The sequence below is a fragment of the Trachypithecus francoisi genome, unplaced genomic scaffold (genome assembly GCF_009764315.1).
Source record: "Trachypithecus francoisi isolate TF-2019V2 unplaced genomic scaffold, Tfra_2.0 Contig00073, whole genome shotgun sequence".
NCBI classification, from domain to species: domain Eukaryota; kingdom Metazoa; phylum Chordata; class Mammalia; order Primates; family Cercopithecidae; genus Trachypithecus; species Trachypithecus francoisi.
The window spans coordinates 268,224-287,579 of NW_022680468.1; the positions used below are offsets into that span (position 1 = coordinate 268,224).

General features: G+C 51.9%; 1 protein-coding gene across 2 annotated transcripts; it reads left to right on the top strand.

Moving 5' to 3' along the window:
• The first annotated feature begins 1,992 nt into the window (after positions 1 to 1,992).
• Positions 1,993 to 18,698, top strand: TMEM11 (transmembrane protein 11). Of its 2 annotated transcripts, XM_033222177.1 has the most exons (3): positions 1,993 to 2,564; positions 5,402 to 5,693; positions 17,799 to 18,698. In XM_033222177.1, coding segments are annotated over exons 2-3 (519 nt in total). In that variant the 5' UTR covers positions 1,993 to 2,564; positions 5,402 to 5,691; the 3' UTR covers positions 18,316 to 18,698. The 2 variants fall into 2 exon arrangements, with proteins under 2 accessions (XP_033078068.1, XP_033077981.1); XM_033222090.1 differs by lacking the exon at positions 5,402 to 5,693.
• Positions 18,699 to 19,356: the final 658 nt, after the last annotated feature.

Consider the following 19,356-nt stretch of genomic DNA (forward strand, 5'->3'; position numbering starts at 1 on the left):
TCACTGTAACCTCCACCTCCTGGTTCAAGTGATTCTCCTGCCTCAGCCTCCTGAGTAGCTTGGATTAACCATGCCTGGTTAATTTTTGTATTTTTAGTAGAGACGGGGTTTCACCATGCTGGCCAGGCTGGTCTTGAACTCCTGACCTCAGGTGATCCACCCGCCTCAGCCTCCCAAAGTGCTGGGATTACAGGCATGAACTACTGCGCCTGGCCAACAGTATCACTTTTATAGGGTTGCTGTGAAGATCAAGATGTAGATCACTTAAAATACGGAACAGCACTTGGCATTACATAATAATCACTTGTTACTGTTACCTTGTGCTGTTTTTCTAAGTTCCATACATGTATCACCTCATGAAACACAGCAATCCTCTGAGGGGAAGTACTATCATCCATGATACAAACCAGGCAGCTGAGAAAGAGAAGTTACACAAGCAGCCCCTGAGCCAGAAGTGTGTTCTAGAATCCCTAGTATACCCTCTGAACCACCACACTGATCCAAAGAAAAGACAGCCATATCCGCAGACAGTGTCATGCCACGGAATTGTTCAGAGGTCTCCAGCATGGGCTACGCTGTCACTTGGAGGCAGGGCCGTATGACCCAACTGAAAGACCGGGTACTTTTTAGAGACCAGACAGGTACAAGGTCTTGAAGGATAAAAGTTGGCTGGGAGGGCTGGGCACGGTGGCTTACACCTGTAAATCCCAGCACTTTGGGAGGCCGAGGCGGACTGATTAAGACTCAGGAGTTAGAAAGCAGCCTGACTAACATGGTGAAACCCCGTCTCTACTAAAAACACAAAAATTAGCCAGGTGTGGTGGCGTGCGCCTGTAATCTCAGCTACTCAGGAGGCTGAGGCAGAATTGCTTGAACCTGGGAGGCGGAGGTTGCAGTGACGTTGCAGTGAGCCAAGATCGCGCCACTGCATTCAAGCCTGGGAGACAGAACGAGACTCTGTCTCGAAAAAACAAAGTTAGCTGGGTGGCAAAAGCATTTAAGCAAAGCATAGAACATCTGCGTACCTACAAACCCTCTGAATTTACTAGCTTGTTAAGTTCCAGACGGGAAAGGTAGGCAGTTGAATTTGGAGAGCTAGGCAACTTTCAAACTACGGGGGTGCTTCTCGACTGTGCTAAGGAGTTTGAATCACACACTATAAGTGATGAGGGACGGTGAGAGGATTGTAAGCAGCTAAAACTGTGGTAGAATGTGAGCTGGAAGGAAACCGAAAGGAATCCTCAACAATGAGAGGGTCGTCTTTCCTTCTGCTGGCCTTCCTGCTGTGGCCTGCGGTGGGTGGGGACGGGGGGTTCCACTACACGGAAGTGTGACGCGCCGGGCTGGACTTCTTCTAGGCTGAATTTGGGGCAGATTTTCGCATTTCTTTTGCTCAAGTATTTATGCGGCCAACTAATATGTTTAGCAACGTTGTGTGTGGGAGCAGTAGAGGAACTGAGAAGTTTACAAACTGTAAGAGATCCCCCAAAGAGTCCACAGGTCTGAGGCAGCAGCACCTGGGAATCTCTGGGTTCCAGTTAGTCCTTCCTGACTGACTCGTTACAGCAGTCCAGACAAGGAGATGTCAGGTCCTGGGGCAGGGTTCCCGTCAGGTGGGATGGTTTAGCCCCGCATCTGCCTTCAAAGATCCCGAGATTATGCCGTCTCAGCGGACAGAACAAGAGTGGGTGCGTGGCAGGGACTGAGTCTAAGAGGCCTGAAACAGGGTCTGAAAGAGGTCTGAAACAGGGCTGTCGCTGTCGCAGGGCCCTCTCTCCTTCAAGCAGTTATCATACAGCTATTCCCCTTCCTGGCGTTCAGACCCTCTCCTCTAACAGCCTGCACCTGCAAGCAGGGATCTCCGTGGCAGCCGGGTCAGCGTGTCTGTCTCCGCCTCCAAAGTACCCCGGAGTCTGAATTGGGCGGGGGATGGTGCGGGAGCAGCGCCTGACTCCGAGGAGGGCCCGGGCGGCATCTCCCGCCCCTCGGTGACCTTATGTGCCAAGGCTGTGAAGGGCAGGCGGGGCGACGCGGGGGGCCGGGCGCTAGAGGCCCGCAAACAGCGCGGCGGCCCCCGGCAGGAGACGCGGCCTGGCGGGCCGGGACGGCGGGGCCGGGCGCCTACGCGCGGTGCTCTGGGAGTTGTAGGCACTTTCCTCTTCTCTCTCCTTCAGCTGCTGGGTCTCGAAACCCAAGGACCTACCGGTGGGTGGGCGCCTGTGACTCCCAGGCTGCGAACGCCGGGAACTCAATTTCTTCAAAAATGTCTGAACCACGACTGCTCCTAGGGGTCCTCGCGCCCTCGCAGGAGGACTACGGGCCCCGGCGACCCCGGGGGCGGGGCTTCCGGCGCGCTGCCTTGTGGGCGCGGTAGTTCCGCCAGGCCCGGCTTCCACCTGCCGAGCGTCCCGGGACAGCGGGCCGGACTACACTTCCCGTCGGCCCGCCTGCTCTCCCGATGCCGCCTTGGCGCGAGACGTTGGCAAGCGGAGTGTCTCCAAGATGGCCGCTTGGGGAAGGAGGCGTCTTGGCCCGGGCAGCAGTGGCGGCAGCGCCCGAGAGAGGTAAGCTCCAAGGGCTTGTTGCCCACGGTGCAGGCCGCTCAGGGGCCGGAGAGCCCAGCGCGGCCTCCGGGGGCTGCAGCAGCTTTCCTGCCCTGGTATCCCCGGGCTCCCCCGACCCCCGCCTGGCATACGGGGTTCCAGTTCCGGAGGATCCGGGATCTGGGTAGGAGCGAGGTCGAAGGCTTCGGCGGAGAGCTTAGGGGAAGGGGCGTTAGCCGGGCTGGGTAAGGTGGGCAGCGGCCATGCGGGGCTGGGCTCGAGGCCGGGCCGTGCGGAGAGGAACTGGCGCCCAGCGCAGGCCTCAGGGACCCGCCTAGCCGCGGGCTGATCGGCGGCCGAAGCACCCTTCCCGCTTGGCCGCGCGCGTGGCCATCTCGGCCGCGGCCCCCGACGTGGCGAGGAAGGCAGGGCCCCCAGAGAGAGGAAGAAGGTGAAGCCTTCACAGAGCAGGCCGGCCGCGGCAGGGGTAGTTTGATCTGCACGTTTACTAGGGAGCTTTAGCTCTCGCCACATGTGTCTCTTCCGGGCCCAGAGCGGCCACTTCCTCGAGGGGCGATTCTGGAGACTTTTGGATGGTTCTGTGCAAGCTCTCCTGCCGTGGAAGTCAATTAAAGTGACCTTTCCTAATGAATGGTGTGTGGGTAGGGAGCTAGGAGCGTTTCTTCCAACAGGGACCTCCATTTGAATAACTGGTTTCTAGAAGATGAGATTGGAGTAGTTTCCGTGTTACATGTTCAAGTTGCAGTTTTTGCTTCTGGGAAGCAGTTTCAGCTAGTGGAAGCCACTAGAAGCTGTTCAGCCACTAGAAGTTTGGGAGAGGATTTATATTGGTGGAGCCACCTGGATTAACTATCCGCTAAAGCTTGATTGTTACAGCAGCGGTCAGCAAAAAAGGAAAGTTTTGGTTTTGCTGTTGTTGTTTTTTTCCCCGTCTCTTTGGTGAGGATTGTCTAACCAGAAAATTTCTCTGCCTCTCAACTACTCTGCATTATTCTTTTTCTATGACTGATTCCATCCCGTGTTCATTGCTATTGCTTGCAGATGGCTTTCCCAGCTGGGAAGATTCTTCCTGTTTGGCAGTTGTGATAGAGTCCTTTAGCTTGCTTGCAGTTTATTCTTGAGCCCAGTTATCCAACGTTGCCCATTCTGCACTTCCTCTTCCTTGGAAAAGCAGTGGTAAACACACTTTTGTTTTTCTAACTCCCGCCTGGTATTTCTTAGATTGGACTATTTAAGTAAGTTACCTCAATGGTTTTCAGATGCCCTTAAAAACTAGCAAACATTTTCAAGATATTCAATGCAAACAGTAATAGGAAATAACCTGTTTAGAAAACAAAGTTTTAGAAACGTCCGCCCTCTTGTTGGACTGAAAGCAACTGAAAAGAGCCGAATAGGGATGCCTCAGGCAGGGAACAGGAGCCTTGCCAGCACAGGTTAAGCTTTTATTGATCTGAGAAAATAGATCCTGAGAATTGTTTTTGCTTTGGCTTGAGACAAGTATTTATTCAAAATGGAGTCGGCAAATTAGCAGTGCATCCGCTGGAGCCAGTGCTTGACTGTTGAACCTCAACAGTTTTTAAGAGAATTTAAATTAGTTGCCAACAGATTTCACATAAAACGCTCCCTGAAAAGCTGGGTAGTGGCTGACTCTTTTTGGTTAGGACAGTGTTCTCCACTTCTTGGTTCCTCACCTGACAGCTTGACTCAATCACCTGACAGCTTGACTCAATGCATTTACCTGCTTGGTCTCTGTAGGTGTTCAGGTTGCACCTTTGGCCTGGAACTGAAGGCTCCACTCATACACGCAGATGTTGTGTGTCAGCAGGAATGTGGCATTTGGTTTTGTAGTTTGGATGTCACCATAAACTCTCCTAGATAACGTGGTGTGGGTGGAGACTGCCTCTCTGTTTGCTTTTGCTGTAAACCCCTAGCCAGGTTCTGTTGGAAAAGTCATTTGCCCGAGCCCAGCTTCCCCAAGCTCTTTCCATGCTGAGCAGCGGATGGAAACATAACCCGCTGTGGGGCTAGCGAGCTGACATCTGGGCATCCTTCCATTCCTGCTCAGTTGGTGATGACTGTTCAGGTGGAGCAGGGCGGATTAGCTGATGGCCCAGCACCCTAGATTGTGAGATCTGAGTGTATTATTGGCTCTTATGACTGAAGTAGGCTGTTTATGGCTCTCTTAAATGACTTTGTTCCATGTCACATTTGTGCTGACTCAAATCTCAGCTCCATATTATACGAGTGCTCTCTCCCGTTGCTGCTCACACCTGGTTAGCATCTGCTTTTGCTGAAGCTGAGGGAAACTGTCTGGTTTGGACAAGGGGCTAGAACAGAGCGACACATTGGGCAAACTTGCCAGATTTGCCAGCGGCTACCAACTCTGAAGCATGCACTGTACTTAAAGGCCTCGCCCAGTACCAGATTGCCCCACAGTATTACTGCCAGCGCTGTGTGTTGGATGGTCCAGCTTAGCGCATGTAGCGTGTGGGTTCCTGCTTTACCTTGTTGAGTCTAGAACCACAGCTCTAGAATTAGTGCTGAATTAACACAGCAGTTCAGTAGTCACCAGCCACATGTGGCAATTACATTTAAATTCATTAAAATTAAATAAAATGAAGAATTCAGCTCCTCAGTCTCACTAGCCACATTTCAAAGGCTGAATAGCCACTTCTGGCTCGTGGCTACCATATTGGGCAGCATAGGTGGAGGACATTTCCATCACTGCAGAAAGTTACGACATGGACAGTGCTGGTTTCGACTAAAATAGGAGGGGTGGAAATAGCAAAATGGTAGTGCTTGCATGTTGATTTTTCTCTCCACTCCATTAAATCTAGGGAACCAACAGTGTTTATAATGAAGAACATCAGACTCTGAGCTGTAACCTGAATTCTTGTCCAAAATTCAGCACACTGGCAACGAGCACATCAAACAGATTGCCACTTGTCCTGTCGGCGTCTTTGAGACACACTTGCCCATCTAGGAAAGCACAGTGCAGGTATCTGTGTTCTGCCACCGTGTGCCAGCCCGGACCAGCTCACAGACAGCCCCGCCTGTCTTACTTGAGTTGCTTGACTTCACTCTCTCAGGGCCCCTGAACCTCCCTGAGCCCTCCGTGATTGTTGGAATGTGAGTATAGCTGTGTGCTCTGAGTTCCTGTTTTTATAATCATGTGAAGATGTACTTGATCTGCTTCTGAGCATGATATGAGGCAACCTGGGGAGTGCAGAGGGCCAGATGCACTGGGCTAATGGTTCAGGTTTAGGGTGAAGTTATTTGTTGCGGCCTGCCCCTCCCCTGACTTGCGTGGCCATCTGCTCCAGCATTTTATAAGCAGCCAGTTCCCTGGGCTGACTTCCATAGTGTTCCATGCCACGCTTTATTCCCCAGGACCTGTCCTCTTCTTTGTGAACTCAGGTGTGCCTGGTACCAGGTGGCCCTTGCAGGTTCATCCAGCGAGCAGATGGAGCACAAGTCCCGGGGGCAGGTTGGGCCATGGTCCCGGGGTGACAGCTTCCCTTTCTGATCTGATCCTTCCCTTTTACACTCTCAGGGTTTGGGAGTATTTAATCTCTCTTGAAAGACTCCCATGCTCGCTTTTGTGTGTGGTGGGAGTTTTTGTTTCCTTCTGACTGGGATGAGATGAGCAGATACGGGATCTGCACCCAAGTGTGTGGGGGTTTAGCCGCTGGTTGTGGGGTTCTGCTCAGCTGCTTAACAAAGGCAGAGCCACATGTTCTGGCCACAGAAGTTGGATTCGTAGGTAAGGATGGGGTTCATCCTCTTCAGCATTGATGTGCCTTCCAAGTTTTCAAGAATTTCTGTTTTCCTTGGTTCACTCAAGCAGCCTGGATTCCAAGTGCATGAATTTGTGCCTCAGTGGTTCAGTCCTTTAGGTCGTGTTCCAGGGAAGACCCCCTTTCTGAAGAGGGGAGGGCTGCGCCTGGGTCCACGGAGGTGGGGAGGTGGCTCCTGTGCTCCGGCTTGTGGGTGTGCACCTGTTCTTCAATGAGCGAGGTGCGGGGAGTAGAGTTGGGCAGTCCTCCATGAGCGAGCGCACGCGGGAACCTCCCAGCCGCCACTGTGTTCCTCCCTGGTACCAGCAGCCGCTTTATGGGCACAGTTCTCAGGAAAAGCTGACGACCATGTAGTAGTCATAACAGTTCTTCAGAGCAGGGCTGTCCAGTAGGAGTTTCTGGCATGACAGACTCCTGGTGTGTCCCTGCAGTCCATTAGGGCAGCCATTAGCCACGTATGGCTGATCAGGATTTGTAGTGTCTGAGAAACTGAGGTTTTATTTATTTATTTGTTTTATGAGACAGGTCTGGCTCTGTCACCCAGGCTGGAGTGCAGTGATGTGATCTCAGCTCTCTGCAACCTGCGTCTCCCTGGCTCAAAGCATTCTCCCACCCCAGCCTCTCGAGTAGCTGGGGCCACAGCCATGCACCACCACGCCCAGCTCATTTTTGTATTTTTTGTAGAGGCGGGCTTTCACCATGTTGTCCGGGCTGGTCTTAAATTTGTGGGCTCAAGGAATCCACCTGCCCTGGCCCTCCAAAGTGCTGGAATTACAGGTGTGAGCCACTGTGCCCGGCCAGGGAACTGAATTTTTTAATATTTCTAATTTTAATTTATTTAAATTTCAACAGCCACATGTGCCTTAGGCAGAGGGGCAGTGCTTGGCAACTGTTCCCTCTTCACTGCAGTCCTCTGGTAGAGCCAGGGCCTCTGGCCCCATTTGACAACACGGGAAACTGGCTCAGAGGGGCCGGGTGTTTTGCCCTAGGACACAAAGCCAGTAGGCAGCTGAGAGAGAACTTGAATCCACCCTCTCGGCTCCCACACTCAGTGCACCGTGTTCCTGACCCCCAGATAGAAGCGCTGCTCAGTTACCAGTGCGCAGAATAGGAAAGCGTCCTCTGAAGCAGATGAAAGGGCTGGGTACCCTGTGAAAGTTCCTTGGTCTGTGGGAGTCTTCCTCAGGCCACGGGGCCGCGTGCCTGTGCCTTTGAGTCTGAGGCACGGGCTTTCTCTGCTTCATTCCTCTGCTTCCTGTGGGTCGGGAAGAAGCAGGGCTTAATTAGGCAGAAGCGGGTGGAGGTCCAGCCCAGCCCCTCCCGTGTCATAGGTGATCAGGTGACCCTGTTCACTAAGCGAAAAGCAACCTGACGGATGGGTTGACTTTTTTCCGGTACCAGTTCTCTTAATAACCATCATTGTTTTTCCCCTCCTGTCACTCCTGTGGCTCATCCCTGTAATCATTAGAAATGTTCCTCCAACCTGTGTCTTTTGGGAACCTGTTACATTCAGGCCCAGTGCTGGGGAAACTATGATGGAAATGCAGCCTCTCCCCTGGCGGAGCTTCAGGCCTGCCTGTGAGCCTGGCCCACTCCAGGAAGGGGCCTAATGTGGGTGCTTCCACTCAGATCTGCCTCTGCTGGGTCTCTCAGAACCGGGAGGGTGATGGTGGCTGGCCTGGCAGCTTGGCCAGTGTTTGCTCAGGGGAAACGGAGCTGGAACCGTCCTTCTCTTTTTGGGCAGGACTGTGGGTAGACACCAGCATAACGCCTCAGCCACGAGAAGCTGCCCGTCCAGACTTCTGCCTTTCATGGACACCGAGAAGGTTCTGGAGCAGGAAGTGAGCCACCTCCTGCTCTTCTTGGCAGTGGAAGGAGGGCCCCCCCACCACGGGTGTCTGGTCCCTTAACCTCAAGGGATATAGGGTTGAACAGAATTTTTCTTTTTAAGAATAAGTTTATAATTATTTTTCCCATTATAAAAGAAATACTTTGGGCGCAGTGGCTCACGCCTGTAATCCCAACACTTTGGGAGGCTGAGGCGGGCGGATCAGGAGGTCAGGAGATCGAGACCATCCTGGCTAACACAGTGAAACCCCATCTCTACTAAAAATAGAAAAAATTAGCCAGGCGTGGTGGTGGGCGCCTGTAGTCCCAGCTACTTGGGAGGCTGAGGCAGGAGAATGGCATGAACCCGGGAGGTGGAGCTTGTGGTGAGCCAAGATTGCGCCACTGCACTCCAGCCTGGGAGACAGAGCAAGACTCCGTCTCAAAAAAAAGCAAAAAGAAACACTTTTTTTTTTTTTTTTTTAATACAGAAAAGCATGAAGAAATTGAAAAGTCACCTATTAGGCCACCATCCAAAGAAAACCACTGTTGATCTATTTTCTTTTTTTTTTCTTTTTTTCTTTTCTGTTTTTTTTTTAAATTTTTTTTTGAGATGATGGCTCGCTCTTGTCCCCCAGGGTGGAGTGTAATGGCTCGATCTTGGCTCACTGCAACCTCCTGGGTTTAAGCGATTCTCCTGCCTCAGCCTCCCAAGTAGCTGGGATTACAGGCACCTGCCACCACGCCCAGCTAATTTTTGTATTTTTAGTAGAGACAGGGTTTCACCATGTTGGCCAGGCTGGTCTCAAACTCCTGACCTTAGGTGATCTGCCCGCCTCAGCCTCCCAAAGCGCTGGGATTACAGGTGTGAGCCACCGCGCCTGGCCTGATCTATTTTAATGTATAGCACCTTTGATACTTGGTCTTATGTATCTTTTCTTAGGGGTTTTTAAAATTATTATTATTGAGGCAGAATCTCGCTTTGTTACCCAGTCTGGAGTGCAGTGGCGCAGTCTTGGCTTACTGCAGCCTCTGCCTTCCGGGTTCAAGTGATTCTGCTGCCTCAGTCTCTCAAGTAGCTGGGACCACAGACATGCGCCAATACGCCCAGCTAATTTTTGTATTTTTAGTAAGGACATGGTTTTACCATGTTTGCCGGGCTGGTCTTGAAGTCCTGACCTCATGATCTGCCTGCCTCAGCCTCCCAAAGTGCTGGGATTACAGGCGTGAGTCACCATGCCCAGCCTTATCTTAGATTTTTTTAAAGTTATATGTTAAACACATCAAAAGTTATGTTTACAATAATGTGAAAAGTAATAAACATGCCCCAGCATGATGGCCCTTAAAAACATAATGCAAAATGAAAGAAGCCAGTTGCTGCAGACCACATGTTACAGGATTCCATTTAAATGAAGTGCCCAGAATTGGCATATCCAGAGAGTCGGGAAGCAGACTGGTGGTTGTGGAGGGCTGGGAAGGGCTGGGGAGATGTGAAGGGACCGCTAATTGGTACAGGGTTTCTTTCTGAGATGATGAAAATGCACCAGGATCAGTTGTGCTATTGGTTGCACAACTGTGGGAAAGTGCTGAACCACCTCATCGTTCACCTCAGATGGGGGAGATGCTCTGTGAATTCTATCTCAATAAAGCTGCCATTAAAAAATACAAATCAGGCCAGGCGTGGTGGCTCATGCCTGTAATTCCAGCACTTTGGGAGGCCAGGCGGGTGGATCACCTGAGATTAGGAATTTGAGACTAGCCTGGTCAACATGGAGAAACTCCATTTCTACTAAAAATACAAAATTAGCCGGGCGTTGTGGCACATGTCTATAATCTCAGCTACTCGGGAGGCTGAGGCAAGAGAATCGCTTGAACCCAGGAGGCGGAAGTTGCAGTGCACCAAGATTGTGCCACTCCACTCCAGTCTGGGCGACAAGAGTGAAACTCCATCTCCACAAAATAAATAAATAAATAAATAAATAAAAATAAAAAGCCAGGTACAGTGGCTCTTGCCTGTAATCCCAATGCTTTGGGAAGCTGAGGCAGGCAGATCACTTAGGAGTTCGAGACCAGCCTGGCCAACATGGTGAAAACCCTCTCTCTACTAAAAATACAAAAATTAGCTGGGCATGGTGGTGCATGCCTGTAGTCCCAGCTATTTGGGAGGCTGAGGCAGGAGACTCGCTTAAGCCCGGGATGCAGAGGTTGCAGTGAGTCGAGATGGTGCCATTGCACTCCAGCCTGGGCGATGGAGCGAGACTCTGTCTCAAAAGAAAGAAAACGGAAAATAAGTGTTGGTGAGGATATGGAGAAATGGGAACTGCTGTGCACTGCTGGTGGGAATGTACAATGGTGCAGCTGCTCTGGAAAACGGTATGGAGTTTCCTCAAAAAAACTATGAAGTTGAATTACTACATGATCCAGCAGTTCCACTTCTGGGTATATACACCCCCTGAAAAAAGCAAGGAATCAAAGAGATGTTTGTGCACCCGTGTTCGTAGCAGCTTTATTCACAGTAGCCAGTGGTGGAAACCAAAGTATCCATCACAGATGAATGGATTAACAAAATGTGGTTTATGCATACAGTGGAACATTATTCAGCCTTAAAAAGGAAGAAAATTCGGATACATGCTACAATATGGATGAACCTTGAAGACTAATTATGCTCAGTGGACTAAGCCAGACACAAAAGGGCAAATACTATATATGCTCCCACTTGTAGGAAGTACTTGTGTAGTCAGATTCCTTGGGGTAGAGAGTGGAATGGTAGTCTGCAGGGCTTGGCGTTGGTGGGGAATGGGGGTGTCGTTTCACGGGTAGAGTTTCAGTTTGGGAAGATAAAGGAATCCTGGAGGTGGATGGTGGTGATGGTTGTACATCAGTGTGCATGTGCTTAGTGCCACTGAACTGTACGCTTAAAAGTGCTTACGGTGGAATATTTTGTGTATTTTACCACACTTGAAAAAAGACAAAGTGATAGACGTGTGTGCTCCCCACCCAGCGTGACAGAGAACTAGTGTTACCCTGGCCCGCCGCCTCCTGCAGCAGAGACCCTGTGGCCCAGGTACGCCACAGCACCCTCGCTGTCTTTATAGTTGGCTCTCAGTGGCACGTCCCTGACCTCTGCCACCTTAGAGTGTGTGAGAGTTGTATCCCTGGCTCAGGCCACTGGAACTCGTTCATGTCACTCATGGAGGAGGCGCGATTCTGCTCTCCCTTCTCCTGTCAGTCATCTTTTGCTCTCACCGAACAGTCCTGCTCTAACTTTCTTGCGCAGCTCTTGCCTTTTGGGGAGATGCCTCCAGATTATGGCTGCTGGCACAGGCTGGCCACATCCCAGAGGGGTCATGGAGTTGCCCTGCTGAGTTTTCACTGTGGCCGCCTTTTAACTGGCATGCTAGTGTTCCCAGGGGATTCCTTTGCTGACTGCGAGAGCTGATTGAGTTGGGCTCTAAAGTGGAGAGATGAGGGCCTGAAGCCTGACTCTGGTTGAAGGCTGAGGGAGGGAAGTTCAAGACGCCCACTTTACAAGTGCCTACAAGCTGTCCTGAGGCCGCAGAGGGCGGTCCCCTTCAGTGTCTGCAGCAGTCACCCTGAGGTGCTGGAACTGGCTGACCCCTGCTTCCATCGCTAAAGGCTCAGAGAATCCAAAGCTACCTCAGTGCTGGCATGGTGTGTTTAGGATAGCGACACTGATCCTTTTACTTTTCTTCTTCCATATGTTAAGACCCATTTTCGACAGTGATCTTTAAGTACCAGAGATCGTGCCAGATTCAAAAGGATCGAAAGTCATTTACTAGAAAGAGCCCTCTCTCCCTTTTCTTTCCTGAACCCCTTAGTTCCTTCCCTAGTGACCAGTCATAAAAATCTTGTCTTTGTGTATCCTTTCAGAAATGTTCTGTGTATATAAAAGCAAATCGACTTTTAAAAATCACTACAGCTAGCATACTGTACACACTCTTCTGAACCTTGCCTTTTCCCCTGAACTTACTTTCACTTGGAGACTTTGCTGTTACTGCTGCTACCTTTTTCTTTCTTTCTTCTTTCTTTTTTTTTTTCTTTTTTTTTTTTTTTTTTTTGAGACAGAGTTTTACTCGTTGCCCAGGCTGGAGTGCAGTGGCGTGATCTCAGCTCACTGCAACCTCCGCCTCCTGGGTTCAAGCAATTCTTCTGCCTCAGGCTCCCGAGTAGCTGGGATTACAAGCACATGCCACCAAACCCGGCTAATTCTTGTGTTTTTAGTAGAGACAGGGTTTCACCATGTTAAGCCAGGCTGGTCTCAAACTCCTGACCTCAGGTGATCCACCCGCCTTGGCCTCCTAAAGTGCTGGGATTACAGGCGTGAGCCACTGCGCCTGGCCGCTTTTTCTTTTTCTTTCTGTCTTTCTGTTTTTTTTTTTTTTTTTTTAACATAGACTCTATTAATTGCTCTCGTGTTGGTCATCTCACACCTGCAATGAAAAGCAAAAATACAGTCCCTTAGGAAGCCCAGGGCTCAAAAGATTCCAACTAGCTCTTACTTAAAAAAAAAAAAAATCTTCATATAATAATAAAAAAAAAAGGAAAAAAAAAATAATCTCCCGTGCACCAGGGTTCAGGTTGCCCAGGTCTTTAGGCCCATGACCTTACAAGTTGGAGGGCAGCTGGTGATGATCTGCAGTGGTTTGAGACAACCTTCCGACTGGGTTCTTTCCTTCATTAGGTTTCGTTTGACCCGTAAGCAGAAGCAAGCCATATATGGGTGGCTGCTGGGTGCTCAGGTGCTGGCTGGACGTGGCTGTCTCCTGGGAGTACTCGGCAGTTTCTTTTTTTTTTTCTTTCTATCACCCAGGCTGGAGTGCAGTGGCACACTCTTGGCTCACTGCAACCTCTGCCTCCCGGGTTCAAGTGATTCTTGTGCCTCAGCCTCCTAAGTAGCTAGAATTACAGGCGCGCACCACCACGCCTGGCTAATTTTTGGTAAAGACGGTTGCACCGTGTTGGCCAGCCTGGTCTCAAACTCCTGACATCAAGTGATCTGCACACCTTGGCCTCTCAAAGTGCTGGGATTATAGGTGTGAGCCACCGCACCTGGTCATGGCCACGAGTTTCTGAAGTAAGAGAAGTCAAGCAGTCCGTGTCAGCAGTGCAGACCTGAACCCAGGGGCCCAGCAGCGACAGCTTAAAAACCTGTGTCTGCACTGACAGCACCCCGCTCCCACCAGTGTACCGGGAAGTTGGGGTGCTGATGGCCTGGTCGTGGTCGTGTGATCTCCAACAGAGGGATCCTGCAGCTTTGTGTGCGTCTGTGTGTGTTTTGGTTTGAACCCTGCCATGTCTGTATAGGGTCTGTTGCCTTATGGAACCCTAGAAATCCATTTCCCTAGACTTCACGTGTTGTCCTTTCCCAGTGGAAACCGAGATTCTCTTTGCCTAACTGACTTTAAAAGCAGAATTGGCGAGCCTCTGGCGGCGGCACAGTTGTACAGGACCCTGCCTTTGTTTGGAGGCAGCATGGCTTATGCTCTTTGTGTTTCTGCTGTGGATAGGTGTCTTAGACAGTGGGCAGCAACAGTGCCCGGCCCACATGAAGATGCCGAGGCTGCAGGTGGCCAGGGCCGTGGTTTGACAGGCGGGTGGGGGCAGACCCATGCCACCATCTCAGAATGTGTGCTGGCGAGTGCCCCCATGTCCACGTGCTTGCTCACGGCTGTGTCATTCATAGGACTGCCCACAGCCGAAGGCAGAGGATGCCCAGTCTCCTCACTCCCTGTGCTGGGGGGTGGGCCACACCTGGCACTGGCAGTGAGGTGGGAGACAGCCTGGAGGGCCTTGGCTTCTCGCTGCTTCTAGGCTGGTTTGGATACGTGGATGTACCCACCCATCCGTCCCAGCAAGCGATGGAGCCTGCAGATAGGTCTGGGTAGATGTGGGTGCCAGCTGGGCTTGCAGGGGGGCCGGAGGGGGTGAGGGAGTGGCATCTGCCCGCTGCTGTGTTTCCAGATGGGGCAGTCTGTTCCGGGGCTGGGGTTTCTGGAATTTCCTCTGTGGGACCAACAGTGGTTTTCAGTACATTCAGGATGGCGCTGACCTGCTGGGCAGAGAAGGGCACCGGACTAGGGTGGATTTGGGTGTTGGCCAGAGCATTGTGTAAGCCCAACGTAACACCTCCCTTTTGCTTTGAGTGTTACTGAGGGAGGAAGCCTGCCTCTGGGGTCCGCCCTGAGGTGTCCCTGGCCTGGCTTTGACAGTCAGTAGGATGCACAGCTGACTTGGAAGCATCTCCATTTCGGTCTCAAGATGGGGACTCGATTTGGCCCTCCACCCTGACCTTGTTATCTGGCCTCTCTGCTCCTCTTGGCTGATGGACTTGAGACTAGAAGGGAGTTCTCTTGGCCAGGAGTGCTCCCACCTGAGAGTGGAGGCCCCGCCCCTCCCCCTACACCCAGGGCCACAGCCAGCCCATTGCACCGCTGCCACTCATTTCTCATATGAGCATGTGGGAGCACTGCTCGGCCTTCAGCCCCTCAATGCCAGTGAAGACCCTGCCTCAGGTGTGCTTGTTTGCTGTAGGTGCTTTTAAAATGCTGAATCTGGCTGGATGCGGTAGCTCATGCCTGTTAATCCCAGGACTTTGGGAGGCGAAGGCAAGCGGAACACTTGAGCCCAGATGATCGAGACCAGCCGGAGCAACATGGCAAAACCCCATCTGTACAAAACAATTTTTTAAAATTAGCCATGCAGCCAGGCGTGGTGGCACACACCTATAGTCCCAGCTACTCAGGAGGCAGAAGTGGGAAGATCGCTTGAACCCGGGAGGTCGAGGCTGCAATGAGCAGAGATCACACCACTGCACTCCTACCTGGGTGACCGAGCAGGAACCTGTCTCAGAAATAAAAACTGTTGAATCCTGCCTGGGAGTAACAGCTGGCCTCTCCCTCACCTCTCCTCTAAGACCAAATGGAAAAACTCCACCGAGGACTTTAGAAGGAGACCCCTCCTTTCCCCACAGAAGCTGCTCGTGCAGTCTTACAGTAACAGCTCATCAATTCACCCCTGGCAAGGCAGCCACGACATTGGCACACAGTCACAGGCAGCTTGGCAGCAACCCAGGTTGAGGAGGCTCTTGTCCCACCCTCAGCGAACTGATTTCTCCCCAGTGCATGCAGTTTAATTAGGGCCTATGATTGAATTAGGAGGCTTTGCCTTAGCCCAGCTTCGTTACAGTGACTTTTTCAGGATAAAGAGTTCCCTTTGCTCAGGTCCAAGCCAGTGCCTTTTACGAAAGTGGTTCCCACCCAGGGGGTAGGGCCCCCATGTTTGGGGGCACAGTCAGCCCCTTACTAATGACTTTCATCTTTAATGTGGCCACATAAGATCGTTAACCAGTTGTTTATCCAGCTGGCATGAAACCCTGCCTGTTAGGCTTGCTTATTTGTTTGCTGAAAGCTTTGTGCTGGGAGTAGTCTCAGTAGTAGGAAGGACTGTGATTGCCTGTTCTTTTTCCTTAAAGTTTGCCCTGACAGTCCGATTTCCACCATCCTTCACTTGGAATTGCTCCCATCTTTGAAGGAGGCTGGAGGGAGTTACCTTCATGCTGGGCTGAGGTTCTGGGGTAGCTTGTTATGCATGTCTTCACTCGTCGCTCCCATGTTATGGCAAGCGGCCAGGTGGCTCAGCTCCCCGTGACTTTCCTCTGCACGGCAGCCAGGTGTGCGTGCCAGGACAGGCCGGGCGGACGGGACCTTCGCGTCTGTGCACACTGAGGGCTGTGCTTCTTGTTGGCCCCTAAAGGAAGCTAGTTCCTGCCAGAGCCTCAGGTAGATAGGCCACATTGACCCTTGTGTGGCCTAGTACACTGTGCCAGAGCCTCCCAGTTGGAGGGGCATGGACTCCGGCAGGGGAGCAGTGACCAGCAGGTCCCTAGAGCCTCGTGTCCTTTAGTCAGATAAGTTTGACCATCCTGGGGACCAGGGTGTGCTGAGGGAAGGGGCAGCTTTGCACTGAGGCATGTGACAGAACATGGCTCTGCACAGCCGTGGGAGCCATGGGTTGGAAAACTTGATCCAGCCTCAAGAGCTGTGTCTAGCAGTGTCCCTGTCAGGGCTCAGATAAAGACTTCTCGCAGATGAGCAGATAATGGAAAAGTAGGATGCGGAGTGGCGTTGTGGAGATGCAGAAAGATCTGTCTCAGCTGAAACCAGCCAAGGAAAAATGACAAGGCGTGGATAGCCCTGTATTCAGGCCTGCCCACCACAGGTGAAGAAGATTCTGCTTTGGGTGGGAAATTGGGACCGCAAGGCCTGAAACCACCAAGAAAAGCCAGACTGCCTAAAATGCAGCTTGGCCCACGGCCACTGCTGGGGCTGCTGTCTGGCCTTGCTGCAGAGCTGAGCCTTCCATGTGGTGGATCTCCTGCTGGTTGGGGCCATGGCATGCACCCCAGTCCCGGGGGGAAAGCCCCTTGTGTGGTCTCTGTGGCTGTGCTTCTGATGCAAATGAGTGGGATTTGCCGGTGCGGCAGGGGCCTGGGCCTACAGGGCCGGAATCGGTGGCATTGCTGCCTGGATGTTTTGAAGCCCCTCAATTGACCCTCCTGCCCACTACATTTGGGGGCTACTACTGTCCTTGAAGTGTCGTCTTTTCCTCATTCAGGGAAAGGGTCACTTTTCCTATGCAGTGGGCTAGTGTCCTGGGTCACCTGTTCTCCCCTCCGTGGTGGGGAGCAGCGGGAGGCTGCTGCCATCCGGGAAGGGCACCCAGGGCTTGTGCAGCCCAGCCTCCCAGGAGAGCCAGAGGAGTTTGGATTTCGCCCAAGGCAGAGCTCTTCCATTGTGCCTCTGTTCTGCGGGCCCAGGATGACCACTTAGGAACCGTGTGGAGGGCAAGGGCTTTGCATGATCTGTCCTGAGGCCTGTGGTTTCCAGTAAGAATCCTCCTGCAGTTGCCCTGATTAAGAACGGCTCTCAGGCTGTTGGCCTCATGCTGCCATGTGTGATCATGTGACTGTGCCAATCGTTCTTTCCCCTTTAGGCTCCTTTGCTGACTCAGATCAGTTGGTCCACAGCCTTAGGCTAACCACCAGGCCTGCATTTGTTCTTTTAAACACTGAGGTACTCCTCTTCCTGCCTTTTTATATCTAAATTTTTTTTTTTTTTTTTGAGACAGAGTCTCATCCTGTCACCCAGGCAATGGCGCGATCTCGGCTCACTGCAACCTTTGCTTCCCAGGTTCAAGTGATTCTCCTGCCTCACCCTCCCGAGTAGATAACAGGGATTATAGGCATGCGCCACCACACCTGGCTAGTTTTTTGTATCTTTAGTAGACATAGGGTTTCACCATGTTGGCCAGGCTGGTCTTGAACTCCTGACCTCATGTTTCACCCACCCCAGCCTCCCAAAGTGCTAGGATTACAGGTGTGAGCCACTGCGCCCAGGCTTATTTCACTATTTCAGGAAAAATACTTTTTACTTATTGTCTTGTGTTGGGATCTAAAGGAGATAAGGACCTAAGTGAGATGTGCTCTCCGCAGTGCAGGCTCAGACCTCCCCCAGCACTGAAACACAGTTCAGTGCTCCTCAGCCTAATCATCCTGTCTCTCTCTCTCCCTCTCCTGCCCCTCCATCAAAAGGGTGAGCTTGTCGGCCACAGACTGCTACATTGTGCACGAGATCTACAATGGGGAGAATGCCCAAGACCAGTTTGAGTACGAGCTGGAGCAGGCCCTGGAAGCCCAGTACAAGTATATTGTGATTGAGCCCACGCGCATCGGCGACGAGACGGCCCGCTGGATCACCGTGGGCAACTGTCTGCACAAGACGGCTGTGCTGGCGGGCACCGCCTGCCTCTTCACCCCATTGGCGCTGCCCTTAGATTATTCCCACTACATCTCCCTGCCCGCTGGTGTGCTGAGCCTGGCCTGCTGCACCCTCTACGGGATATCCTGGCAGTTTGACCCTTGCTGCAAGTACCAGGTGGAGTACGACGCCTATAAACTGTCGCGCCTGCCTCTGCACACACTCACCTCCTCCACCCCAGTGGTGCTGGTCCGGAAGGACGACCTGCACAGAAAGAGACTGCACAACACGATAGCACTGGCCGCCCTGGTGTACTGTGTAAAGAAGATTTACGAACTCTATGCCGTATGATTTCAGTAGAACAGGGAGCGAAGCAAAACCACCTGGCCCACAAGAGACAACAGAGTATTCAGATCGCCACAGTCACGTTTCTTACTCTGTGAGGCAGCAGAGCCTGGGAAGGTGTTTGGCTTAATATTTGTTATTTTAAAAAAATAACAGATCACGGGTGTACCCAGGGTTTTTCAGCTCATTACACTAAGATGTGGATTTCCATAACCCAAGAGGGGGTTCTGAGGCTGTGGAAGTCCGATTGGGCAGTGAAACGCTGATGGAGGCAGACGCTGCTGAGGGGGTGTGGACGTGCTTTGGGGGAGGTCTTTAAGTCTATTGTTTAACTATACCATCCAGAGCCCACCAGAAGCTATTGACCATTAAAATTATGAGAATTTCAACTCCTGCTGTTCTGTCTTTCCATGTCTGCCTGCAGCTGCTGCTGCACATCCGCTCTGGGTGGCGGCTTGTACGTGGAAGCAGCAGGTGCTGTGGTAGCCACCCTGCCCTGCTCTTAGCTGCGGCCCAGTGTTACCAGTTACAGCGACGACAAGCCTAGATCCGAGGTAGTCCTGGGGCCAACCCCCACCCAGGAGCAGTCTCCTGGCTCACGTTGGCCTCATCATTCCAAAGGCCAGCACTGCTACCACGCCGTTCAGGAACATGGTAGGATAAGGAGGCTTATCCTTGGAGGCCTTTGGGTCTCCATTTGGGTTCACGTGGGGAACTCTGGGCTCTAGGATCCCTCTTCGGAGATCTGAACACTGTGTTTTCTTTGAAGCACTGACACTCCTGCTGTGGACCCTGAGTTTATCAACCCATTGCCCTTGGCTGACAGAAAAGCCCTCAGAGCCATCTTGGAAACACCCTCTGGCCTCAGTGCTCCCTGTTCCACAGGAGCCAAGCCAGTGCTCCTTCCTCACACCGAAAGGTAGACTGCATCACCTGCCACGTTTCCTCTAAGGCAGGGGTGGCCAATCTTGACTTCCCTGTGCCACACTGGAAAGAGAATTGTCTTGAACCGCACATAAAATACACTAACACTAATGATAGCTGATG

Excerpts from the sequence above, each read along its gene's own strand:
- TMEM11 (XM_033222090.1), top strand. The coding sequence starts at position 2,503 with ATGGCCGCTTGGGGAAGGAGGCGTCTTGGCCCGGGCAGCAGTGGCGGC. Across the intron at positions 2,565-17,798 it reads GGCGGCAGCGCCCGAGAGAG|GGTGAGCTTGTCGGCCACAG; the intron begins GTAAGCTCCAAG and ends CTCCATCAAAAG.